This window comes from Eriocheir sinensis, chromosome 1 (genome assembly GCF_024679095.1).
Source record: "Eriocheir sinensis breed Jianghai 21 chromosome 1, ASM2467909v1, whole genome shotgun sequence".
Lineage (NCBI taxonomy): Eukaryota > Metazoa > Arthropoda > Malacostraca > Decapoda > Varunidae > Eriocheir > Eriocheir sinensis.
The window spans coordinates 34670811-34698509 of record NC_066509.1 but is presented as its reverse complement, the minus strand read 5'-3'; the positions used below and the strand labels follow the sequence as shown (position 1 = coordinate 34698509).

General features: G+C 42.6%; 2 protein-coding genes across 5 annotated transcripts; both read right to left on the bottom strand.

The window, feature by feature from the left end:
• Nucleotides 1–917: 917 nt before the first annotated feature.
• Nucleotides 918–4036, bottom strand: LOC126996020 (neogenin-like). Its single transcript, XM_050856013.1, has 4 exons — nt 3858–4036; nt 3466–3675; nt 2393–2562; nt 918–1334 (listed from the first exon to the last, which is right to left on the bottom strand). Exons 1-4 carry the CDS (start codon nt 3870–3872, stop codon nt 1307–1309), a joined length of 423 nt encoding a protein of 140 aa, XP_050711970.1. The 5' UTR covers nt 3873–4036; the 3' UTR covers nt 918–1306.
• Nucleotides 4029–26881, bottom strand: LOC126996003 (neogenin-like). 4 transcript variants are annotated; one of them, XR_007750874.1, is made up of 10 exons: nt 26637–26881; nt 23536–23700; nt 17222–17374; nt 16741–16995; nt 16549–16587; nt 16258–16400; nt 15420–15569; nt 14649–14765; nt 4367–4527; nt 4029–4158 (listed from the first exon to the last, which is right to left on the bottom strand). XR_007750874.1 is itself a non-coding variant. In XM_050855982.1 (10 exons), the coding sequence occupies exons 3-10, from the start codon at nt 17233–17235 to the stop codon at nt 4113–4115; spliced, it is 948 nt and encodes a 315-aa protein (XP_050711939.1). In that variant the 5' UTR covers nt 17236–17374; nt 23536–23700; nt 26637–26881; the 3' UTR covers nt 4029–4112. The 4 variants fall into 4 exon arrangements, 3 of the variants coding, with proteins under 3 accessions (XP_050711939.1, XP_050711948.1, XP_050711957.1); XM_050855982.1 differs by having other exon boundaries at nt 15397–15569; XM_050855991.1 differs by having other exon boundaries at nt 15397–15569; nt 23536–23666.
• Between the last annotated feature and the right edge of the window lie 818 nt (nt 26882–27699).

The following is a 27699-nucleotide window of genomic DNA, read 5'->3' as shown; positions in this document are numbered from 1 at the left end:
GGTGGATTGCTTTAAACCAATGCCTTAAACCAGTTTTTATTTTTTAAATAAACCCAATGTTTTTTGTTTTTTTTCAGTATCGGTCATTATATTTTAAACTTTGAATGTGGTTCATGGAATTTCAGGTATTCAGGGTAATATATCATTATTTTAGTGTTATATGATATTTATTTTATAAGACTTCAAACATTGTAATGTTCAACATAGGATTTTATTAACATTTTAGGCTTTTAGCAAAGGGATGACTTGTTGTAAATTAGTTTCCATTCAGAAAATGTACGATATATATATATATATATATATATATATATATATATATATATATATATATATATATATATATATATATATATATATATATATATATATATATATATATATATATATATATATATATATATATATATATATATATATATATATATATATATATATATATATATATATATATATATATATATATATATATATATATATATATATATATATATATATATATATATATATATATATATATATATATATATATATATATATTGTACAATGCTATATTGCTTGTTTTGAAGGGGCGCCTCCCCCCTGGAACAGCTGTTCGTCCGTATTTTTATTGGCACAACACTTCAGACATGGTAATTAGTGCGCGGGGCCATCAGTCTGCTGTTATTATCGTTATTATATTGAATGGGCCTACTATAATCGCCTTCAATGCTACATTGCTTGTTTTGAAGGGCCGCCTGTTATCCCTTGAAAACTGGCTGTATTATTATTGTCATTGATTGTTAGAGTACCGCCATTCAATTACATTACGAATATTTTTTTAATCATGAAACTAGCTAGATTATCTCAATCATATATATATGGTACGTGTCTTTGATACAACCATGACGTCATGGACAGCCAATCAGGTGAAGGGGGGCGGAGCTTACCAGAATTGGGGAGGGGCTTTTCGGTGTAAATAATTATTATTGGCCAAGTAATTTGGACAGAGTATAGCAGTAAATTTAAAAGCTACTGCTAGAAGGAAAACAGCTTCTAGCAGCACCTCAAAAAGTATTGCTAGGAGTCTTTATTAATACCGCCCCAGGGGTCATAACACATCATGTTAGGTAAGGGTTGTATCTGGGAGTGTCGTGTGTGTGTGGTGAGTGAGCACACAGTGACTCACACACAGCCTTCAGGGGAGGATGCAGGATCTCCCTTCCATCACACTCTGCCTGTTCTCTCCTCAACATTCCCAAACAAGGTCTCCTCATGAAGCAAGGGTACTAACAATCTCAGGAAATTATTACAGAACTTTTATTTTCACTTACAAAGCCAGATGTCTCTTTATGTACCTGAAAAGTGATGAATTACTTGTATATATATAGTCATGGTAGTAGAAGAAGCTGTTGTAGTGGTAGTAGTAGTAGTAGTAGTAGCAGCCGCAGAAATGACAGTAATAATAATAGTAGTGGTAGAGTGAAACCATTTTAGTAAGTCCATTGTGGGGTAGGCTTCTGCAGGTCCTTTCCTCCCCTGCCACACAGTCCTGTCATGTGTTGTTGTCTACAGGAAGTGTTGGGACTGAGTGGCAGAGCAGAGGGCAGGAAAGCACCTGCAGGAGTAATGCCTCAAAGGACTCACTAAAATGGTTTCACTCTAGTAATAACCCAAGTTGATGTTTTGCATGGATGTGGGTTGCCTTTACTTAGTGCTCTGGAAGCTGATTGCGCTCTCTCTCTCTCTCTCTCTCTCTCTCTCTCTCTCTCTCTCCTCTCCACAGCTCACAGGCCCCACAGGATGTCCCCCACAGTAATTTTACAAACCCCACAGATACATGCCCCCCAGACACATATGTAAGACCCCTTCCCCCTTACTCTCTCCCTCTCTGAAGCGACACCACCCTTGGCATAAACTCCCTGTTAGTAGAGTGTGTGTGTGAGAGAGAGATCAGGAGAACAATAAGATGTATCAAGAAATAAATAAATGAAGTAAAAAAATAACTGTGTGTAAGTCTTCCCCCTGAGAGAGAGATGAAATGAAACAAAATGAATAAATCTAAGTTCCATCGACATCAAAATCATTGAGGAGGAGGAGGAGGAGAATGGGATAAGGGAAGGAAACTTGAGAGATGGGAAACATGGAAAAGAAGGAGGAGGAGAAATGGAGATGTAAAGTATAAGAGGAAGGAAGGCAGACCAGGAAATGCAGAGAAGTAAGACGCAGGAGAATGACGGGAGAATATTTGGCAGGGCAAACAGGGAAATTGTAACAGCAGGAGGAAAAACAAAATGAACAGTAAGGAAAGGAAAGAGAGGCTAATAGGAGGAGAACCAGAAGGAAATGGGAAATGAACAGTGAGAACAAAAAGTGTCTGTGGCTACAATGAAGAGAAATATAAAGTCCTGCACACCTTGGGAGGGGATTCTTGAGGTCTGTGAGGGCAAAGAGTCGTCTGTTTCCATCTGTGGCACTGGTCTTGGAGGAACCTGACTTGCCACGCTCCTTGTAGCGGATCTTGCAGCTGGTGATGATCCCATTCTGGTGCTCGGCCAGCGGAGGCTCCCAGCGGATGATGAGGCTCTGAAGGGAAAGGCCGTGTGAGGGAAAAAGATATATGAGAAATGATGAAAATACAATCTAAAAAGTTTGAACATTGTGTGAGGCCGTGAGTGCTTCAACTTAACCCCTTGACTGTGGATTTCCTACCAGAAGACCTCACCAAGCTACAGGAATGGAACAAAAACTGGCTGCTACAATTCAGTGGAGGAAAATGTAAAGTCCTGCAGCTTGGGAGAGGATATCCAGCACACCAATACCACATAAGAACATAAGAACATAAGAACGCAGGAGTCTGCAAGAGGCCGGTAGGCCTGTACGAGGCAGCTCCTTTGACCCTAAGCTCCCGTGTATCTAACCCCACCTAATATCGCTGTCCATGAATTTATCTAGTCTATTTTTTGAATGTGACAATTGTATTGGCACTCACCACATGACTGCTAAGCCTATTCCACTCATCCACCACCCTGTTAGTAAACCAATTTTTGCCTATGTCCCTGTTGAATCTGAATTTATCCAGTTTAAACCCGTTACTTCGTGTCCTACCCGGTTCTCTTACCAACAAAACCTTATGAATGTCTCCCTTATTAAAGCCCTTCATCCATTTATAAACCTCGATCATGTCTCCACGCACCCTTCGCCTTTCTAGAGAATGCAAGTGCATGGGAAACACTACACTATCCACCACAGAGCCAGAGAAAGACATGGGAGTATATGTTTTCAGGGTACCTGTGAAGGCCAAATCTGTGCCAATCGCAGGGGACGGGTCAAATATAATGAAATATAATGAATGTGCAAGGGTTAAAAATACTGAAACAATGAATGTGCAACTTGTAGAGATGATGTGAAGGAAACGAACAAAGCAGAAAGCTATTTAAAAATGAGTTTTAAAATGCATCTTTGCCTTGGAAGCCTTCCACAACTCACCCTTGAGCTGGCAGCCTCAACGCTCACATTCTGAGGCTCCTTTGAGGGCACGTCTGAGAAGGTTCTGGCAGTGACCTCCGGGGTGGCGTCTCCCCCGCCATTACTGTTGACGGCGGTGAGCCACACGCTGTGCTCAGTGAACTGGTCCAGGCCTTGGAGGTCATGTGACGTGCCAGTGACCTCTACCTCGTGTTCTTCTGCTGACCCAACCTGAGGAGAAAATTACAAGGGAGACAATGGTTAAGATACACACTGGCACTTGTACAAATACACGGCTATGGTCACCCTGTACTCCAAGTAAGGTCACTAATGACACACAAGGATATGGGGAGACTTTTGTTAGGCAAAAGGGACTCCACATTTGGCGCACAGTTCTATAAGGCCGTCCACACCTGCGTATAGAGCATGGCGTATCCAGTGATGGGCGTTTTGGCCACTCCGGGCGGCGACCAAGTGACCTCCAGACTGGTGGGTGAGGTGGGGACAACTTCCAGACTCTGGGGCGGAGGGCAGGTCCAGGTCCGGCTTGGTGAACACCCGCACCTCGTGTGTGGAGGCGCCCACCAGGCCGCCGGAGGTGTGGGCTGCCACCCGCACCATGTAGTTACTCCCGGGACTTAGGTCGCTGATCTGGGTCTTGTATTCATTCAGTCCCTCGCTGGAGGAGCTGCACTCGCGTTCTGGACGCGTTCTCTGCAGTGAAGGGAGGAAAGTGATGTGTGAATTACTTACTTTTGATGAAATGTTGTATATGTACTCACTAGAATGTTATTATTTCTTCATAATCACTGGAATGGCAGTTGGATAACCCTGTATTTGCTAACTACATCTTAACAGTAGTAGTATTGTGTTGAGTTTTTCATGCAATAAATATTCCCAGGTTGTGTCCTTTGGTTCTGACCTGAGTGATCCTTCCTGCTTGTAGATGACTGAGTATCCCACAGTGTGGTCGGTGTTGAGCTCCGGCTCATGCCAGGCCAGCGTGATGAACCTGTTGCTGGTGGAGGTGGCCTGCAGTAGCCAAGGGGGCCTGGGGGTGCCCGCCGCCAGGGTCTTGCTCCTCTGAGGGGTGAGAGCCTTCTTCAGAAATGCCTTAGAGTACTAAATAGATGAATAAAAGGTAAATATTTTAAGAAAAAAATACAAGAAATGTAAAAGAAAAATCATATGAATTAAATTTTATAATTGATTAAGCTTTGGTAAGTACTGATGTAGCTTTAAGGACTCAAAACAGATGATGCATCTATCTTGCTGCTTCACAGTTATAAGTAAACCTCATTTGGGTGAGAGCTATGAACAGTAATTAGTTTTATGGAAAGTAACTAACAAAAAGATTACTAGACTTGGGTCACCGGGCAATATAAGTGACCTCTTACCTGAGACGCCAACACCCTGCTGCTGAACCAACAACTGACACTGAAGAATTCTAATGTTACTTTTTCCTGAACATGATAGAAACTATTAAATTTATGTTATAAAGTAATGTAAATGATTGTTATAAATAATGTTATTATGTTGACTTATAAAGGTATATTGAAAACCGCCTCTCTGGGATCGGTTTCACACGCTCAGTAGCGTACAATATACTTTAGGTAATTTATACAACTGAAACTTAAGGGTAGAAAAGCAGATCACCGAAGCGTAACTCACCTCCACGTCGTAATAATAATAACGCTCACCCACACAGCTAGTTATAATAATACAACTTTTGGCCAAACGCTACTACATATTACAACTTAGCTGTGATGTTCCTTTTCAATAGGTGGATATTGAGGGGCGTGGAAGCAGTGATCCACGGTGATTACTTCTACGTAGTTGTAAGGTTAACTTAAAACGTCTTCCTTGTATGGAAGCTCGTTCAGGACTGAATGTGTGAGCTGTGTCACGAGTGGGTGTTGGCGAACGACTGCTCGGGAGAACCTGCCTCGCGCTCCTTCGTCTCAGAATAGGACTCGCCTGAGCGCGGATGAGCTATCCCGAACTAGTAATTATGATAGCAGTCGCTGGGTTATTCACACCCAATCGTTAAACAAGCTCGTTAAATACTTAAATTCTAACACACTCCCCAGAACAGATTGCAAATGGAAGTGAGCAATACTAATAATCATTCTGGGAGTATGATCCAAGTTGTCCTCACCTTCATTATATAAGGTGTAGCATTTTATAATTATTTGAAGATAGTACCTCAAATATCCTTAAAGTAACATGAAATAATAAGGCACAATACCTGAACCCCAAATACAATTTTCTTATTTTTTATCCTCACCTCTGAAAGAGGTGTAGCAATTTATTTTTTATCCCCTGTAATACTAACTTATACTAAGTACTGTACAGTTACAGATTATCCAGATTATCCCTAAGCATCCTTTCGAACCTCTGGGTCGCTTTTCTTTTTGGACGGGAGGAAACCAGCTGAGGGGCTACACTAGAGGCTGCATCTTCAGTGTTATTATCAACTGGGGCAGCAGTATCCCTACCCGCATGAGTTACTGACACTTCAAGCGGGTAAAGGTTGCATATAGAATGATACTCTAGGGCTCCATTTCCCTGCTTTACCTTTACTGTCCTTACTTTATTATCACGACCCATTATGAGTTCTATAACTTTACCCAACATCCAATAAGGTCTGGGCTTATTGATGGCTTTAATAATAACTACATCACCTACTTTTATTCTATTTTCCCAGCTACTTTGATATAAGTTTTTGCTGTGTTCTCTTAAACTGAGTAAATAGTCATTATACCACAGCTTTTTAAACTTATCAAGTAATTCTTCCTGAACCACCAATGTGTTTTCAAGGGTTTCCTGGTCATCAACCCATACCTCTGCATTATCCCTTAATATTAGAGAAGAATTTCCATGAAATTTGAGGAAGGAATTAGGTGTTATTGGTTCAAGTTCATCTGAACTGGACCTGTATGTTAATGGTCTTGAATTCATTGCAAGCTGTATATTCGACAACGATGTCAAGAGTTCATGATATGTCAGCTTGGATCTGCCTACCACTTTATACAGACAATTCTTCATGGTACGAATAAGTCGTTCCCATGCAGAAACTATCCAGGCAGAGTAAACAGGTATTCTTATGTGTTTGATGTTACACTTTTCCAGTTCAGCCACAAACTGCATTGACTGCAGGGCATTTTCTAGGACTGAGCCTCCCTTTATAAATGATTTGGCATTGTCAGAGTATAAATATTCTGGGATAGAGTAGGTATTACAAAATCTTTGAAAAGCCAGCAAAAAATTCTTAGTGGACATATCTGTTAACAGCTCAAAATGCACAGCCCTAATATTGAGACAGGTGAATACTAGTACATAAACTTTAATTGCTCTGGCTGTGTCATTATCCTGAACCCAAAAATGTCCAGTAAAGTCCACACCTACATGTTGGAATGGCTTTACTAAATTCATATGATGCTTAGGCATATCTGTCAATTTAGGGTATTTATAGGCTAATGCATTGTATCTTTTGCACACCATGCAGGTACTCAGAGCACTTTTGACTGCCATTCTACCTTTGGGTATCCAATATCCTTGTTCCCTTATACAATTTAAGGTAGTGCCAATTCCTAAGTGCTGTCTCTTATAATGGCTATCCAATATTACTAAGAGAGTGAACCTGCTATCCCTAGAAAGGAGTATAGGGTTGTGTACGTTATAATTATAGTACAAGCATTTGCTAATCCTACCTCTGGTTCTAAGTATCCCTTTAGGGTCTATAAATAAATTAAGATGTGAAACCAGAGGAGGTGCCTTACTGTCTTTATCTTTTTGTCTCAGAAAGGAGATCTCTTCATGATAATGCTCCTCCTGAGTTGTTCTTATCCAATAATTCCATGCTTCTACCACGGGATCACAGACCTTCACCTTACTCAGAAACTTATATAGATAACTGGTGCACTTAATCAGCCGGTTTAAACAGGAGAATTTATTTAAATTTATTATCCCCGTATTAACTTTATGAGGCTGATTACTGCTATTATTGCAGAATGTGCCCAGGACTGTTTGCTGAGTAGGTGATACACTGAGCAATGGATATTCAGGCCACTGCTTAAATTCATTACTGAGCCAGTGAGGACCCTCAAGCCAAAATTGCAGTTTATTTACAAACTGGTTATATGATAGGCCTTTGGTTACCAGGTCCGCTGGGTTATGGTCTGTGTTTACATAATGGTAGGAAATAGGAATATTAAATTTTTTGACTAGCTCGTCCTTTAAACAGACTGCATCTAATACTCTGTTGAGGAGGAATTTTGACTTGACTTTAGTCTCCTTATTTAATAGCCAACTCAGGACTACCTGTGCATCTACACATAAGTTTAGAAACTGAATTTGCATGCCCTTATAGGACTCTAACAGAGATGGCAAGCATTTAAAAGCCAAAATGACACCCAGTAATTCTAAAGTGGGAATACTGTGCTCATTTTTCTTCCGCAAAGGTACTAATTTGGACTTGGCATACAGGAATGTTCTTTCATTATTCTCATCTACTGCATAGGCTACAAATCCATAGGCTTCTGCAGAGCTATCACAGAATATGTGCAAGCCATAATTTCTATTTTCATTTAAGGCTTGCCTTTGAAAGGGTATATCAGGTACCTGTTCTAAGTCCTTACTTAATTTCCTCATTTCATTGCATAAGTCTTGAGGTAAAACTTCATCCCAACCTGTTTCTAATTTCCATATCTTCCTCATCAATATTTTCCCTTTGATGGTTATTGGTAGAGCAAAATTTATGGGATCAAATAATTTAGAGGTTTGGGACAATACTTGGCGCTTGGTGTTAGCTGAAGCATTTATCTTGCAAGGGGCGACACTTAACGTATCTTCTTGGTAGTTATATCTATATCCCAGAACTTTTTCCTCCTTGCAAGTGTGCTCAACTAACTTTTCATCATGAGCCATTTTATCTCTTAACTCAAGTGAGTTAGAGTTCCAAGATCTTAATGTGAATCCTCCGGATTTCATCCTGTTATATGTTTCTTGGTATGTATTGTGCAAGTCACTAAGGTCATTTCCTGTTACTATTAGGTTATCCACATAAAATTATCTGATAGTATTTGACTTATTTTATCATCAGGAAAGGTGTTGGCATGATGTTGCATCACAAAATGAAGTATGAAGGGGGAGGAGCTGAATCAAAATAATATACTTTTAAAAATATAAGAGATTAACTAATCTCATAACTTCCAAAAGAAGCAAAACCTATTTTGATCTTCTTCTTTCTTTAATTTAATCATCAAAAAGGCTTGTTTAACATCACTGGTCATTACATCATCATTAGATCTAAATAGGAACAACATATTAAGGATGTTGTTCATCATGTCAATACCTGTATAAGCTGCTTCATTTAGAGAAGGCGTTTCCTTTTCAGTTTTTAAGGAACAATTAAACACAGGTCTGATCTTAGTGGTTACTTGTTCTTCCATCTTAACGATGGGTCTGTGTGGAATCCAAGTTTTGTTCTTGTATTCAGATGGATCTACTTTAATTTCTTCAGTGATTCCATCAGCCAACTGTTGATCAAAAACAGTTTCATATTTATCCAATAAGTTCTTATTTTTAAGGTGACTGACTGTTCTATCTAATACCTTGAGGGCAACATTATAATTTGATGGCACGTCATCTACCTTTTCTGGGTACCAAGGCAGCTCTACATGGTAGTGCCCATCTTTAAATTTTATTCCCTCCTTGAACTTATCTACTTGTTCTTTGTCTATAGAAACAAGTTCTTGGTCGTCGGTTTTTATCCCCAAAGATTCTAGGCTAAAAAGATTTTCCAAGCCATTATCAACTTCTGAATCGGTCAATATATTTTCCAGGGGATTAAAATAAGACTTTAATGGATCCATCACAGCATTAACCATTGTTCTGGTTTTATTATCCACTTGCTCTACTTTAGTTTTGAGTGATGCTCTTACAGCTCCTTTTTGTTCTTCTTCTAAAAATCTAAAGATATTACCAATAAGAGCATATTTTCCTTCCATGAATATGCAAGTGCCCCCTAATTTCTCAGTAGAGTAATGATGAATATGTTGCAACACATCAATGCCCAATAACATGTCCACATTTACAATATCAGAGTCGGTGTTGTGGTAATATGTTTCATCAAGTAATTTTATATTATTTTGTTTAAATCTGTTGATTACAGCACTCAACCCTGGTACTTCATAGGTTAGTTTAAAGGTGCTGTCAATCAATAATGGTATAAAAACCAACTTCTGGCCAATCTTAATGCCTGTGGACATTTGTTTGAGCTCCTTAGTGTCCTCTCCAAGATAGGTATTCACATCACAACTCAGTTTATAGAGGTTGCGTGTGTCAGGACGAATCAACTTTGTGCAGGATTCTGATATATAGGACCTCTGACTTCCACTATCCATCAGACATCTTACTTTTCTTGTTCTAGATCCACATTTTATTGTGATGGTTCTAGTGGGAAGCATCTGACAGGAGTCTATGTTTCTTTGAGCCAAGCACAAGCTTATATTTGTTTTCACATTCTTTTTCTCCGTGACATTTTGAGGGCAAAGTGCAGTAAAATGATCTTTTGTGCCACACAGTTTACAAGGGTATTTCAACTTCCCTTGGTTTCCATAGCACTGCTGTGTCTCATGCCCTGAACCACCACAACGAGTACACATTGACAGTTCCTTCAACCTCGCCACCCTACTATCATAAAACTTGAAATTAGGACAATGACCCATGTTATGACTATGAGAGCAACAAAGCTTACATTCTAATTTATTCTCCTGATTGTTAGGAGTTACTTCCTTGCTGTTGGTGTTCTTATAGTTCTGTAGGGTACTCTTGTTTGTTGGAGGAGGTTTATTAGTAGTTTTCAATTGTTTAGGCCTCTCCGACGTTTGTTGTTGGTTACTTTTAAATGTCTTTGGCCTAACTGACTTGGTGCTGGTACAATTCAAAACTGCTAATACTTCTTGACTTTTGTCAAATATCTCATTTAAATTAGGGTAGGTCTTTCCTAATAAATGAATAAATTCACTCTTAATCTGATTGGGCAGTTTCTGAAACACTACGTGGCTAATCATGGTTAAACCTGCACTCTGGTCTTCCAGAAAATCTAATCCTTGTGCCTTTAATTCATAAACATAAGCTCTTACTTCATTGAGGTACCTTTTAACTGAAATGAAGTCAGGGTCATTACTATAACTTGGAGTGGCATTCATGATGTTTTTAATAGTCTCATCAATGATAAAAGACTTATTTAGAAATTCCTTTTTTAGCAATTTCACGGCTTCCTCATAATTATCATCTGTTATTGACAGATGTTTGACCACAGTCAGGGCATAATCTCTGAGGTAGCCCACTAAGTACGCTAACTTACTGGCGTTAGACAAACTTTTCTTATTACCAATGACTGTGTTAAACTGATTTATAAAAGTGTTAAAAGCAAACTTGTCCTTCTCCTGGCCAGTGAACGTTCCACATTCAAGAGGTGGTGGTTTAGTCTCACTGAATCTCATTAGGACTGCCAGTTCGGCTAAGGACTTATCTGAAGGCTGTCCTTCCTAGAAGCAAATCTTTATATTCATTTAACTGAACATCTATCTGCGAGTCATAATTGACTTGTTCTTCAAGTTCCTGTTCAAACGATTCAGGGGCTGTACTCTCCTGATCAAGCTTACACATAATTAGGGTAATTCTTTCATCATACTTCTTAATACTGTCTCTTTCTTCTTGAATACCCTTCAACTGGGATTTATAAAGAGAAGCATCCAGTATATTATCTTCACGTTGTTTATTTAATGTTTTTAGTTTGAGGGTAATTTTCCTTTTATGTGTAGCTCTTAACTTTCTTAATGATCTAATTTCTTCCTCTGCCTCGGTGATTTGCTTAGGATCAAGGTCAGTCATCTTGCTTGCTTAACTTAAAATCTTAATTGCTATAAAACTAGAAATCAAACCAAACAGTTATGATTCTAAAGTATTACTAAAAAATAAAATACTTGTTATTATAATTGAAATCCAGTAGACCACAGAGTTAAAAGGATGCCCAGGGATCACTAGAATTGAGGTGCTTTCAAATGAAAACACTCAATTTTCCATGGCACAAACCAGAGTGTTAATTAAGTTACCCTGATATTCTTGGAGAGCCTCATCATTCAGGTGCACCCCATCTCTGAAGGAGTCTGGGCCGTACATTGATGCCGGTCCCAACAATGCCATATGGTCAATCAGCCCGCGCCTTTTGAGTTGTTTGTTCACAAAATTATTTATAATTTGGCGCCGCCGGTTAAAATCGTCTGCTGTGGGGGCTCCAAATGGATTGTCCTCTTCATAATAGCGAGGTTCTATTTGCACTGCTATTTTAACAGTGTCAGGTAGGCTCTCATTGAGTTTCTCATAAAATTCATTTGCCAGAGCTTTGACCTCCTGTTGGACCAAGTATCAACTATTGAATTACCTCCCAGAATGATAATCATGTAATCCGGGTTCAACTCTTCCAATATCTCAAATTCCTGAGGCCTTTCTACCAGGAATTGGTAGTTCTTTCCAGGAAAATACCTAAATGTAAAGAGCACATCTAGTTCTTGGTCATTTACGGTTAATGATCAGCCAATCGCACTTTTGTTCAAGTTCTCTAACGTAACTGTGCCCGTAAACCAACACTTTCATTTTACAATCTCACCTGGACTTAACCGGTTTTCAGATGAAATCAGGCTAAGGCCCGATGAGAGGTATTGATGGGTAACGTACTACTAGCCAACGAGTGATCACGTACCTGGCCTCCAGGCTAAATAATGGAACTCAAGGTCATTCATCAAACAACTACTAAGTTAGTACTAACAACCTAATTTAAAGAAGTTATATTAATTCCTTACATCTTATTGAAGGTTATAAACCAATTTACTAAAAGTTATATTAAGACGTATGGATAATTATTTATCCAACAAGTGGCAATTAATCACTTGTTGAAATTATCTTGGCAACAAGTAGTTGCAATAACCCAATACTATTGAAATTGTGATATAAACTTATTACTGCTATTGAAATTGTGATAGAAACTATTAAATTTATGTTATAAAGTAATGTAAATGATTGTTATAAATAATGTTATTATGTTGACTTATAAAGGTATATTGAAAACCGCCTCTCTGGGATCGGTTTCACACGCTCAGTAGCGTACAATATACTTTAGGTAATTTATACAACTGAAACTTAAGGGTAGAAAAGCAGATCACCGAAGCGTAACTCACCTCCACGTCGTAATAATAATAACGCTCACCCACACAGCTAGTTATAATAATACAACTTTTGGCCAAACGCTACTACATATTACAACTTAGCTGTGATGTTCCTTTTCAATAGGTGGATATTGAGGGGCGTGGAAGCAGTGATCCACGGTGATTACTTCTACGTAGTTGTAAGGTTAACTTAAAACGTCTTCCTTGTATGGAAGCTCGTTCAGGACTGAATGTGTGAGCTGTGTCACGAGTGGGTGTTGGCGAACGACTGCTCGGGAGAACCTGCCTCGCGCTCCTTCGTCTCAGAATAGGACTCGCCTGAGCGCGGATGAGCTATCCCGAACTAGTAATTATGATAGCAGTCGCTGGGTTATTCACACCCAATCGTTAAACAAGCTCGTTAAATACTTAAATTCTAACAAACAAGGGAATGAAGCGTGACTCTCTGGACATCCTCAATGTGTGAAAAGATGGTGAGTGACGGAGTGCTACAACCCTTTCATGGAGAGCATTCAAAGCTCAAAATACACAAAAGGAAGTTTAGACAAAAATTCTACAAACGCAATTATTACCAAAAATACAAGTTGAGTGTTAGTAATATTTCTGCCACTGTTTGTTTCAGTTGTCGACACACTTGAGCTGTCACAGTAACAAAGACACTGGAGGAAATATGAAGACTGATCTCCAGTTCCATTTTTGAAAACCTATTTTTACCTAAGCAGCTTCAATATCAAAGAGTTTCCCTCTCAGGAGTAATTCTTGTGTACAGCATAAAGACTAGTAGACACAGTGACTGTCAAGGCCACACCAACAGAAGGCAAATGATGCAAACAAGTTGTGTCAACAATGAGCAGACATTCTAAGTATTGAAAACCAAGGAGTAGTAGTAGAAATACAATAATAGTACCAACCCTCACATATGAAACGTGGGCCTGGAATGAAAGTCTAGAGTGCAGGCAGTGGAAATGAGTTATTTGAGGAGTGCTTGTGGTGTGAGTAGAATGGATGGAATGAGTAATGAAAGTGTGTTTTGGAATGTGTCACAGGGGTGAAGGGAAGAAGTGTGGAGTGGTGGAAGAGGTGAAGCGACAGACCTTAAAGTGGTTTGGCCACATGGAGCGAATGGAGGAGAGTAAGATGACCAGAAGGGTGTATGTGAGTGAGATAGAGGGAGGGAATGCTAGAGGACGACCTCCAGTGAAATGGAGGCATAGGGTGCAAGAGTACGTTAGGGAGAGGGGGGAAAGATCTTTGAGCAGGCAAGGAGGGAGTGTCTGGATAGAAAAAGTTGGAAGCTCTTCTGTCGTGGCCATCCCCTGGTGGGAGCTCCTAGGAGCAGGTGTCCATGATATGATGATGAATGAGTAGTAGTAGTGGTGTGCCTGAGCTGTCCCACTTACTCTGGTGACAGTGTCTGTGACCTGCCTTGTGCGTGGGTGGGGGCATGCTGCTCCTTCCTGGAGGTGAGCCCAGACAACGTATTATCAAAATACCACAACAAAATAGTCATTCTCGGGTAAATCACATTTTAGTGAGTCAATAACACTCAGCACCGGCTTTGATATTTCCAAACTTCAGGACAGTCAAATATGAACACATTACTGGAGACGTGTGCTTTGCCCACAGTGTAATCTATGCATTTTATTCAGTCTTCAAGGAATAATAAACACAACAAAGGGCTATGCTTACAGCCATGCTAAGAAAATCACATGCATCAACATCAATAACTTGGGTAATGTACACTTTTTAAAACTGCAGCGTCTGTACCAGCGGCTGCAGCTGCCCGCCAGAAACATTGGAATACATTCAGTAACCTTGTAAATGTTTGCGTCTGGGCTTATTAGCAACCTGGAATTATCTGGACTAGTCACTGCCTGTGTCCAATGCAGACAACAATACATCAGTTCTCATGAATGCAAACAAAGGGCTACAGTGTGAACAGTGTCTGCCCCGCACGGCACCGCCACTTACTTGACTCAAGGACACACAGCTGGGCGTCCCCGGCGAGCTGTGCGCCACACACTGGTACATCCCGGAGTACTCCTGGCGCACCAGGCCATGGATCTGCAGGTTGTTGCCGCTCACACTCTACAGGGAGGCTTGGCATTACACACACCTAACACAACACAGCTGTGTTTTGTGTAGCTATTGACAGCCTTATATTTCTCTCCCCTTATATAGAGCCTTATATCCCTTATGTATCTATTTAGAACCTTAGATCCCTTTTCCTTTACTTATCTTTTTAGAACCTTCTACATGGAGCCTTATGGATTCCAATGTATTATATACCTTATGCATCCATTTAGAGCAGTGGTTCTTAACCTCTTTACTACCCCGCCCCCTCCAGGAAGTGGTCCTTCCCTCCACGCCCCCTTGCATCTAGCAGTAAAATTTCCTCCCAGATGTTAAAGAAAATGGCAGGCCTTAAGTAGCCTATAGGCAACTAAAGTAATGGCGATACGTCTGCATTTGTTCATAAACTTCTCAATATTAGCCCACGCTCTTGTTAAGAGAATAACAAATATAATGAGAGAAATTCCTAGTTTTCCCCTAGGCCTCGTGTCCCCCCCTAGAGGGGTGCACCCCCCAGGTTAAGAACCACTGATTTAGAGCCTTACATTCCTTTCCCCTTATGTATGTATGTATGCATGTATGTATGTATGTATGTATCCATCAATCTATCTATCTTATGAATCTACATATCTCTGTCCTTTTTAACCTGTAAGTGATAAATGTCCACACCATCACAAAAGTCCGTCTCCACCAGCAGCTCGCCGTTCTTGAGCCAGTGGAGCGAGGGCTCTGGCTGGCCGTACACGCTGCACTCCAGCTCCACGTTCTCCTTCTCATAGGCGAGAGCGTTGGCCGGCTGCCTCAGAAACCTCGGAGCAACTGTCACACAATTTTCAAGCTTTAGCAACTGAGAGAAACATGATGACTGAAGAACACTAAGATTTTTACTATGCCAAACTTTATACACTCAAACCACAAAAATATTCCTAGTCTTTGTTATTCCATTTTCAACATTTTCACCACTCTAGTAACTGAGAGGAACTTAATGATAACTGACAAACACTTGAGATTTTTCACTATGGCAAAATTTATCCACACAAATCACACACAAAAAATATGCATAGTCTTTGTTATATCACTGAAAACACCTTAGTACTGAGACAAACATCTAACCTAACTTAACGATAACTGACAAATGCTAACCTTTCACAATGCCAAACTTTACATACTCAAACCACAAGGATATGAATAGTCTTTCTTATACCATTTTCAATACTAGTAATGGAGACAAACATGATAATTCACAAACACTAAGATTTTTACCATGCCAAACTTTATACACACACAGCACAAGAGTTAACCAGCATCTTCATTCTTTCATCCCTTTCACTGGTAAACTCTGGAACAGCCATCATGTGTCTGTATTTCCTCCTGCCTATGACCTCTACACCTGATATTGACCTCTCATGTTTTTCTTTATAGGAGCAGTGCTTTATTGTTTTCGTTGTTTTGCCTTTGAACTCTTTCATTGCTGTAAAAAAATATATATGTCATAGTTTTGTCTCACCTTGGACCTGTATGTGGGCCACGGCGTCGAGCGAATCCTCCCTGTTCTCCGCCCGGCACCTGTACGTCCCCTCGTCCTCCTCCTGCAGGCCATGGATGTGCAGGCTGCTGCTGCTGGTGCCGCAGAACAGTGTGTCCAGGTCCCTGAGGAAAGACAGAAAGGTACGGTAAGCAAGTGAGTTTTGTATTTAATTGCTGTTTGTCACTTTTTTTTACAGTAGAGGAAGCAGCTCAAGGGAAAAAAAATACCAACAAAAGCAGTCCATTACAATAAGCCTGCTGCAACACTTACCTTATATACAGCAATAACTGCAACACACACACACACAAACTAAAAATAAAAGGAATGGGTATATATTTATTTGATTCTGAAACCTCTCCCTCAGTCACTGTTATCCAAGCTCTCAAGACACATCAAAATGGCCCTCTCAGTCATCTCCCAAATTCCCTTTCATCATCAACGGAACGCTTTGCAGGTCCTTACGCCATGTGGATGGTGGCGCTGTCCCTGAGCCACACCACGGCTGGCTCCGGGTAGCCGTTGGCCGCACAGTCCAGGGTGATCTTGTCCCCCACCTTGCCTATCGTGGACTTTGGCTGAGCAGTGAGCACGGGCCGCTGGGGGTCCCACAGGGCGTAGGCTTCCTTGACTGTGAGTGTGGCTTGCTGGGACACCTTGCTCTTGTTGGCTTGGCAGCAGTACTCCCCGGCATGGCTACATTCTCTATTTCTAAGGCACCTGGAGAGGCAAGCAACTTCAATGCTGGAGCTACAAGTATCTTAAGTATGTGGTCTAAGCTCAGGTCACACAGCATGACTCACACTATGATGAACACTAATGAATGACTGAAAATGCCCTAAGTTAATCGTCAATTTCTTCCTTAAAGCTATTTTCCATGGGTCAGGGCAGAACAGTCTGCCTGAACCTTTCCTCTCAGCCCTTCCCTCTCCCTGAAGACACCCACCAGATGGAAGGCATGTCATTCGTGAGCCTGGCTCCAGCGGGTGACTGTTCCTGAGCCCCTTGATGGAGGGCGCCGGCATGGTGTCCAGGGCACACGGGAACCCAGTGCGCTCCCCCTATATGACCGTCACGTCCTGAGGCTGCTCATCAAACTCTGGCAGTGGTGGGGGAGAGAGCGAGGCTGTGTGTGTGGGGATGCACACAGAGAGCATTGCCCAACACTGACACCAAACTGAAACACTCACACTCATAAAGAAATATGAATATATATATATATATATATATATATATATATATATATATATATATATATATATATATATATATATATATATATATATATATATATATATATATATATATATATATATATATATATATATATATATATATATATATATATATATATATATATATCAGGCATCACCAAATGAGGATTCCTGGTCCGGATCCGACCGAGCGATGGTTCTGTCCGGACCTGTGACCAATCTGCGGCTGGGTGACAGCGAGGAGGGTGGGTGTGGCGGGGCGCCGTGCAACGCTGGCGGGTGTCAACAGGCCAGTGAGAGCGTGAACACTCTCAATATCCTGCAGTAGGAAGGTCAAGCTACTATGCAGGGTGTCAGGTATGACCAAAGGGAGTGGTTGGTATTTGGGTGGCATGCACCTTTCACCATGGTGATGAGGTGGTGGACGGTGGCAGCCAGCAGGCGAGGCGACACGCGGGCAGTGTATAGTGTGGGGGTGATGGTGAGAGCGGGGGGGGTGAGCGTTCGAGCGTGCTGCCTTGACATAGGGAACGGCTATAAGACACAAGCTGGACTCTGTTCGGACCTTTACTTGGGGAAATTTTAAGAACTGGACCTCAGTGACTTATATATATATATATATATATATATATATATATATATATATATATATATATATATATATATATATATATATATATATATATATATATATATATATATATATATATATATATATATATATATATATATATATATATATATATATATATATATATATATATATATATATATATATATATATATATTTTTTTGAAACATTTATTAATAGCCTATTAGGTGCAGTTACATATGTTGATGTATGTATTGTTAGAGGCCAGCCTTTATATAAGCATAAGCTATATATATATATATATATATATATATATATATATATATATATATATATATATATATATATATATATATATATATATATATATACACACACACACAAGAACATTACTGCTGAGGTGTGGACTGAACAAAACCTGTCTGCCCCAGCCCACTGTGCTGTAGGTGGCCCGGCACAAGTGATGAAGACAAATGAAACTCCTGCAAGACAGGAGGCAGGCTGGGGCAGTCCAATGGTTCTGCCCAAACCTTCTTTACAGTGTTTGTATTGCCTTTGGTGACTGCCTCAGAAGGGAAACGAATAACTCACAATGATGAAATGCAATGCAAAAAGTATACATTTGTAGTCTATCTAGGCATTTACATAATGAAGAGCAGCAACAGTTTTATGTTCCAGGTGACCACAACAATTTACATGACATAAATAACAGGAAGATCAGTCATCATCATCATCATCATCATCATCATCATTTCATGGACGCCTGCTCCTAGGAGCTCCCACCAGGGGATGGCCACGGCAGAAGAGCTTCCAACTTTCTCTATCCAGACACTCCCTCCTTGCCTGCTCAAAGTTTCTCAAAGATTTTTCCCCCCTCTCCCTAATGTACTCTTGCACCCTATCCCTCCATTTCACTGGAGGTCGTCCTCTAGCATTCCCTCCCTCTATCTCACTCACATACACCCTTCTGGTCATCTTACTCTCCTCCATTCGCTCCATGTGGCCAAACCACTTTAAGGTCTGTCGCTTCACTTCTTCCACCACTCCACACTTCTTCCCTTCACCCCTGTGACACATTCCAAAACACACTTTCATTACTCATTCCATCCATTCTACTCACACCACAAGCACTCCTCAAATAACTCATTTCCACTGCCTGCACTCTAGACTTTCATTCCAGGCCCACGTTTCACTTGCATATGTGAGGGTTGGTACTATTATTGTATTTCTCAAATCCCTCTTTACCTCCATGCTCACATTTCTGCCATTCATGATTCGTCCCAAAGACCCTACCACCCTTCTTCCTTGCAATGCTCTTTCTCTTATCTCTCCCTCCATGCTTACACACAACTGATCCAAGGTACTTAAACTCATTGACTTCCTCCATTTCTTCACCATTCAAAATTATTTTGCATTTTTTTTCTTCACATCTTTGCTCAAACTTTCTGTAAGAACTCCACCCTGGATGATTCTGGGCATGTTCCTCCTACTCATCCCCCCTTTGACTCCTTTATGCCTGTTATTAAGATTCTTCCAAGTGATGTTTTCTATGCCCTCTCTGGCTTCAACTCTCATAAGGCTTATGGACCTGATGGAGTGCCTCCTATTGTCCTTAAAAACTGTGCTTCCATGCTGACACCCTGCCTGGTCAAACTCTTTCGTCTCTGCCTCTCAACATCTACCTTTCCTTACTGCTGGAAGTATGCCTTTGTACAGCTTGTGCCTAAGAAGGGTGACCGCTCCAATCCCTCAAACTACCGCCCTATAGCTTTACTTTCATGTATATCAAAAGCTTTTGAATTAATCCTTAACCGGAAGATTCAAAAGCACCTTTCCACTTCTAACCTTCTATCTGATCGCCAGTATGGATTCTGCAAGGGGCGTTCTACTGGCGATCTTCTTGCTCTCTTAACTGACTCTTGGTCATCCTCTCTTAGCCGTTTCGGTGAAACTTTCTCAGTTGCGCTAGACATATCGAAAGCCTTCGATAGAGTCTGGCACCAGTATTTGCTTTCTAAACTGCCCTCTTTCGGATTCCATCCCTCTCTCTGTTCCTTTATCTTCAGTTTCCTTTCCGACCGTTCTATCTCTGCCGTGGTAGACGGTCACTGCTCTTCCCCTAAACCTATCAACAGTGGCGTTCCACAGGGCTCTGTCCTATCACCCACTCTCTTCCTGTTGTTCATCAATGATCTTCTTTCCATAACAAACTGTCCCGTCCACTCATACGCTGATGACTCCACTCTGCATTATTCAACTTCTTTCAATAGAAGACCCTCTCAACAGGAAGTACACGACTCCAGACTGGAGGCTGCAGAATAATTAACCTCAGACCTTGCTATCATTTCCGATTGAGGCAGAAGGAACCTTGTGTCCGTCAATGCCTCAAAAACTCAATTTCTCCACCTATCAACTCGACACAATCTTCCAAACACCTATCCCCTATTCTTTGACAACACTCAGCTGTCACCTTCTTCAACACCAAACATCCTCGGTCTATCCTTAACTCAAAATCTCAACTGGAAACTTCACATCTCCTCTCTCGCTAAATCAGCTTCCTCGAGGTTGGGCGTTCTGTATCGTCCCCGCCAGTTCTTCTCCCTCGCGCAGTTGCTATCCATATACAGGGGCCTTGTCCGCCCTCGTATGGAGTATGCATCTCACGTGTGGGGGGGCTCCACTCACACAGCTCTTCTGGACAGAGTGGAGTCTAAGGCTCTTCGTCTCATCAGCTATCCTCCTCCTACTGATAGTTTTCTACCTCTTAACCCAGCAGCGTCGGTGGACCCATTTTTGGGCTCTTGCGAGTCGGTCCGCTGAAATGGTGGACCCCGTATGGGGCTCGGCTCAAAACACCTAATTCGAGCTAATTGTAGGCGGTGGCGGCATAGAGCAACCCACCATGCATTCCCTGGGTCATTGTGGTGGGTGAGTGATCTTGAGGTGGGCTTATTTGTCATAGGTGGTGCTGTAATGTCATGGCAGACTGAATTAGCTATCCACACAGTAATCACTCGTCAAATTATCTAAAGTAGACAACAAGCGACTCTCAGCTAGATGCCATGTGTCACGAGACTGTTTATTTTGTAACAAACACCACCCAACAAGAATGGAGTTTGAGTATAAATAAATATTTTTAACGGCTTCATGGTTATGAGAGGAGTACTCTGATGTATGTTCCATGCTCTTTTCTTAGTCTCAAAATGCAGTGTAATGGTGCCGTTTCTCAGCCACTTCTCGGCTTTCCCATAGCCCAAGCCCACGGGTTAAATTCCGTCGCGATGTTGCCTCTCTTTCTATCTTCTATCGATATTTCCACGTTGACTGCTCTTCTGAACTTGCTAACTGCATGCCTCCCCCCCTCCCACGGCCCCGCTGCACACGACTTTCTACTCATGCTCATCCTTATACTGTCCAAACCCCTTATGCAAGAGTTAACCAGCATCTTCACTCTTTCATCCCTCACGCTGGTAAACTCTGGAACAATCTTCCTTCATCTGTATTTCCTCCTGCCTACGAGTTGAACTCTTTCAAGAGAAGGGTATCAGGACACCTCTCCTCCCGAAATTGACCTCTCTTTCGGCCACCTCTTTTGATTCTTTTTTAGGAGCAGCGAGGAGCGGGCTTTTTTTTATTATTGTTTCCTTTTTTGTGCCCTTGAGTTGTTTCCTTTGTTGTAAAAAAAAAAAAATTAAATAAATAAAACATTCAATTCCCACTCTATATGGACATACATAATCTACAGCCTCACTTCTCACAAACCATCACTTTACTTTTGTTGACATTTACTCTCAGCTTTCTCCTGTTACAGACATTATCAAAAACACTGACCAAATTTTGTAGGTCACTCTCATTTTCTGCAATAAGCACTGTGTCATCAGCAAACAGTATCGAATTCAGTACCCACTTCCTTCCCTCAATCAGTCAGCCTGTGAAATGATGAAGGCTGAGCACCAGGCAGGGAAGAGAACATTCCAGCAAACTATAATGTAAAAATGTAAAGCCAATAAAATATTCCTGTGGAATGATGAACATCTCATGATTGTATAGAGCCTGTGGCAGCCAGCAACATAACAAACACTTTCTTGTCATGAAAATGAGCATAAATACTCACTTGAAGGCAGTTCACACAGCTACAAAGAACAAGATACAAAATGAACAACATACATCACAAGACAAAGCCCCTGCTGAGAGTGTTGGCCACACAGTGTTAGGCCTTGGCACAAGTATGAGAGAGTATTAACATGCACAAGGTGTCTTTACCATCCTCTTCCTGTGAGGAGAGAAACCAAGCATGAGTCTTGGCAGGGAATTATTCAATGCTATTTGTCATGCCATACATTCCTCATGGGAATATTTACAAGTTCATCACATGCAACAAAACCATTCTTCCTTGCAAGGCAAACAGCTGAGGTTTTGTTTTATTGTAATGCCTTGAAAACTAAGGACACCTTCCCTGTACAAGATACTACAGAGATACTTAGAAGCATAACCACTTTTTAATGTATATGAAACTAGTCCAGAATTCTCCATTTCCTGCCTCTTGAGCCACGAGGTTGGGGGAGTGAGGCTCAGTACTCCCCACAGACTGGCTGACCAGCTCCAGGGCTCTCTCCAGGGCCAAGTCCTGGCCAGAGTGGGGACCATGGGCAGCCTCCTCTAACCTGAGTCACCTCTACACCCACCACTGAATGGGTATCAGGTATTAACAGGGGCTGTGCCCTTCCTCCCCAGGGGGGGGGGGGGGGTCTAAACTGTATGCAGATATCCGTCACTCATGAGCTTCATGCCCACTCGGGGAAGGTAGTGATGGACAATCTTGAGTCTATTGTGTGATGAGACCATGGTGAATTACACACACACACACACACACACACACACACACACGGCCCGGTAGCTCAGTGGATAGAGCGTCTGGCTCACAACCAGAAGGACCGGGGCTCGATTCCCTGGCCGGGTGAAGATAAGTTGGGTTTATCTTCTTTCACGTGTAGCCCCTGTTCACCTAGCAGTGAGTAGGTACGCGACATCAGGCAAGGAGTTGTGACCTCGCTGTGGTGGTGTGTTGTGTGTGAGTGGTCTCAGTCCTGCCCAAAGATCAGTACTACGAGCTCTGTGCTCTTCCGCAGGGGAACGGCTGGCTGTCTCGAGAGAAACGCGCAGCAGACCAAGAGGTGAATTACACACACACACACACACACACACACATCAAATCACCCCAGTAGGTAGGTAATATTTTGTTAGTGTGTTCATGTCACAGCTGCAGACCTTCCCAGGAATCAGGACAAGGTGGAAGGAGGTGGTTTTCTCTCCTTGCTCTACAGAGTATGAACCAACATGTGCATCCTCAGAAACAGTCACTGAGCCAAAGACAGTCTTACCAAATCCTACACAAGACTGCCTGACTACTGCCCGTCAAGAGGCACTGCGAGGGATGACAGCCGTGGCACTCACCAACAATGCTGAGCTTGGCGCAGGTGGAGATGAAGGTGCCCACACCCAGGAAGGCACTGGTGGATGCCCTCGTCAGTCTGCTCCGGGCGTTGACCCAGGTGAGGTGCAGCGTCCCGTTGGGCACCATGCACCTGCAGGGAGGGACGAGCTGCAGGTCAAGGTGTGCTGTAAGTGCAGGGAGAGGTGAGCTGTGGAGGTTCTGTGGTAATAATAAAAGGAACAGAGGAAGGATGCAAAAATAAATAGGCAAGAAAGAAACCAAAGAGAGAATGACAAGACAGAATAATAATAAAACACAAGGCAAGAGAGTGAGGGAGGCAGGAGAGGAGGAGGCTCTGGGTTCATTCTTTGATATTCTTGGCCAACACACTAAGACAAGGTGGCTGAGCTGCATGAAGGTGGACAAGATGGGTGACCACACGTCCTCTGTGTGTACTTGAGGCCACTTCCAACACAATAACATTGAATTTAATTCAATTGAAATACTTATTGTTGATTAAAAGATAATGCAGTAAAATTCTAAGGACATATAAACATGTTTCATTTTGCTTGAGGATCAAAATAGGTTTAGAAAATATTATAGGAAAATGTCTTCAGTACATTATAGTGACATTGGTACCCATAGAAGTGAAGGCTGTGCAACCTTATACATTAGGATATTAAATAAAGATAGATTTATAGCCCAACCTAGAGGAGTTTCTCGCTGAAGACTATCACATGACCAAATAGTAACCTATCATCGCTGAAATAGTAATATTTCCCAGCATTTTAAAATTTCAGAAATGAGTAATAATAATGAAGAGTTATCAGAGTGATGCTTAGCAAATACAATTAAAAAAAATAGTGTTAGTCATTAGAGTGGGTTGGGTGTGATTCTAGAGTTTTACCAATGCAGGTAAGGCACACCCAAAAGCTACCTTCTGTTCATCTAAAATTTTGTAACACGTCCAGCCAATGAGACTGAAGTATCCATTGTGAGTCTGTTATAACAGCTAGAGCCCTGAGGGGGAGATCAAATCCAATAATTTTGGTCATAAGGGCGACGTACAGCTCCCCTCATCAGCTTGGATGTCTGGGCCTGAGGCGAAGGGTTGCTCCAGTCCTTGTAGCTGTGTCTCTCTCACAATGATCTCCATATCAGGACAACAGGAGGGCAGTTATGACAGCAAGACACACACACTGCATGTCTGTACAAACCTGACCAACGAGAGGGTTTCCTCCCAAGACGAAAAAAAAAAGTTAGCACAACTCTATCTTCTCAGCGGGCTTGCAGGAAATTCATAAATTTTGTATCCCCTCTGTGGCCTGTACAGCCAAAGGCAAGGCTGCAAGGAGTTGCCACATTAAAAAGCAGCCAAATCCGCTTCCAAAATAGGTATAAAATTATGTTTTTAATACCTCGCAGTGTTCGATGGGCCACTAAAAGCGCCCAGCAGCTTTATACACAGGGCCGCCAATGTTGGTTCTCTCTCTATCAAGGGACTCTACCCTGGCCTGGCACTCCTCCAGGGCTTTAAGGTCATCACAGGTGCCAGCTGGTCCATGCCACACCGCCGTCACCTCACCACTGCCAGCCTTATCCCCACAGGCCATTACTCCTTCCTCCACCCTGACGGCCAGACACACACACCCACCCCAGGCCATTACTCCTTCCTTCACCCTGACGGCCAGACACACACACACACCCCAGGCCATTACTCCTTCCTTCACCCTGACGGCCAGACACACACACACACCCCAGGCCATTACTCCTTCTTTCACCCTGACAGCCAGACACACTACACTCACACACCCCAGGCCATTACTCCTTCCTTCACCCTGACGGCCAGACACACACACACACCCCAGGCAATTACTCCTTCCTTCACCCTGACGGCCAGACACACTACACTCACCCACCCCAGGCCATTACTCCTTCCTTCACCCTGACGGCCAGACACACACACACACCCCAGGCCATTACTCCTTCCTTCACCCTGACGGCCAGACACACACACACCCACCCCAGGCCATTACTCCTTCCTTCACCCTGACGGCCAGACACACACACACACCCCAGGCCATTACTCCTTCCTTCACCCTGACGGCCAGACACACTACACTCACCCACCCCAGGCCATTACTCCTTCCTTCACCCTGACGGCCAGACACACACACACACCCCAGGCCATTACTCCTTCCTTCACCCTGACAGCCAGACACACTACACTCACCCACCCCAGGCCATTACTCCTTCCTTCACCCTGACGGCCAGACACACACACACACACCCCAGGCCATTACTCCTTCCTTCACCCTGACGGCCAGACACACACACACATCCCAGGCCATACTCCTTCCTTCACCCTGACAGCCAGACACACTCACACACCCCAGGCCATTACTCCTTCCTTCACCCTGACGGCCAGACACACACACACACCCCAGGCCATTACTCCTTCCTTCACCCTGACGGCCAGACACACACACACACCCCAGGCCATTACTCCTTCCTTCACCCTGACGGCCAGACACACACACACCCCAGGCCATTACTCCTTCCTTCACCCTGACGGCCAGACACACACACACACCCCAGGCCATTACTCCTTCCTTCACCCTGACAGCCAGACACACACACCCCAGGCCATTACTCCTTCCTTCACCCTGACGGCCAGACACACACACACACCCCAGGCCATTACTCCTTCCTTCACCCTGACGGCCAGACACACACACACACCCCAGGCCATTACTCCTTCCTTCACCCTGACGGCCAGACACACTCACACGCCCCAGGCCATTACTCCTTCCTTCACCCTGATGGCCAGACACACTCACACACTCACCCACCCCAGGCCATTACTCCTTCCTTCACCCTGACGGCCAGACACACTACACTCACCCACCCCAGGCCATTACTCCTTCCTTCACCCTGACGGCCAGACACACTACACTCACCCACCCCAGGCCATTACTCCTTCCTTCACCCTGACGGCCAGACACACTCACACACCCCAGGCCATTACTCCTTCCTTCACCCTGACGGCCAGACACACACACACACCCCAGGCCATTACTCCTTCCTTCACCCTGACGGCCAGACACACTCACACACTCACCCTTGAGATGCGTCACACTCTCCCTCTGGCTCCCGCTGCTGCCTCGGGACACAATGAATACAGTCGAAATCGGCGCACGGACGAACTCGTCACACCCCTCACAGTGCATCCTCCTCTCGGCCTGCACAGCCCCGTGTTGGCAGGTCGTCAGCAGCAGGTCATCATCGGCACTGAGGAGGATGTGAGGGTCAGGAGGGCAGGAGAAGGTCGAGGGAAGAGGCTTTACAGGGGCGGGGACACACACACACACATGTTCTGTTGTTGTGTTGATGTTCTTGGGGTCAGCCTTTGCAACGGCCCGCCCTGATTTTCTTTATTTCGTGCCTTTCTTTTCTTGTCTTCTTTTCTATTCTTGTTCCTTTTTTTCCAGAGTTCACTCGGAGCTTTTTTCAATAAATTTTTCCCAATGGTGTCACTGAAGAGGGGTTCTCCCAGCCAATTTTCTTTCTAAGGCTGATCAAATATCTTATATTTCTGTGTTATTTCTTTTAGATTTTCACAATACAATAAAAAGTGATCAAGATTTTCCTTCTCAGCACCACAGCCATCACACCTTACTGTTTCTCCTATAAATCTTCTTCTATCATTTAACTTTATAGTGTTTGTTCTGCATTTAAAAAGTATTATGGAGGCAAATGTGTTATCATAGAAATCTTCTTGCTCTATGTCTGTTTTGAACTCTGCATAGACTCAGGCTGCTCTTTTGCTTAATTTCCTCTTTCCATTTAGTGGTGTCAGTTTCTCTTAATGTATTTTTTATGAGGTCCTTCTTAACAGTTCTTAGGTTGACCTGACCTAGGCCCGCCTCTTGTGTGATGTTGTGTATGTTCTTCAGCCAGTACTCCTTCTTGTGCTCTTAGTCTGGTAAATATCTCTCCCACAAGTGTGTCGTCTTTGTGTAATAAACATTTAATATAACTGAGCTTATTTGTGTTCAGCCTGGTGGTCTCCATGCTAGATGCTCCTATTTCACCTCTTAAAGTACTTGAAGGGGTGCCTTTTGTCCCCCCCAGAATAGTTCGCCAGACTTTATTTTCAATGGTTTGGAGTTTTTGAATCTCAT

Excerpts from the sequence above, each read along its gene's own strand:
- LOC126996020 (XM_050856013.1), bottom strand. Across the intron at positions 2,563-3,465 it reads TTGAGGCTGCCAGCTCAAGG|AGCCTCATCATCCGCTGGGA; the intron begins GTGAGTTGTGGA and ends CTTTCCCTTCAG. Across the intron at positions 1,335-2,392 it reads CTCAAGAATCCCCTCCCAAG|GTACATAAAGAGACATCTGG; the intron begins GTGTGCAGGACT and ends ATCACTTTTCAG.
- LOC126996003 (XM_050855982.1), bottom strand. Across the intron at positions 14,766-15,396 it reads TGGACATTTATCACTTACAG|AGTGTGAGCGGCAACAACCT; the intron begins GTTAAAAAGGAC and ends GCCTCCCTGTAG. Across the intron at positions 4,528-14,648 it reads GCTGTGTGTCCTTGAGTCAA|AGGAGCAAGACCCTGGCGGC; the intron begins GTAAGTGGCGGT and ends CTCACCCCTCAG.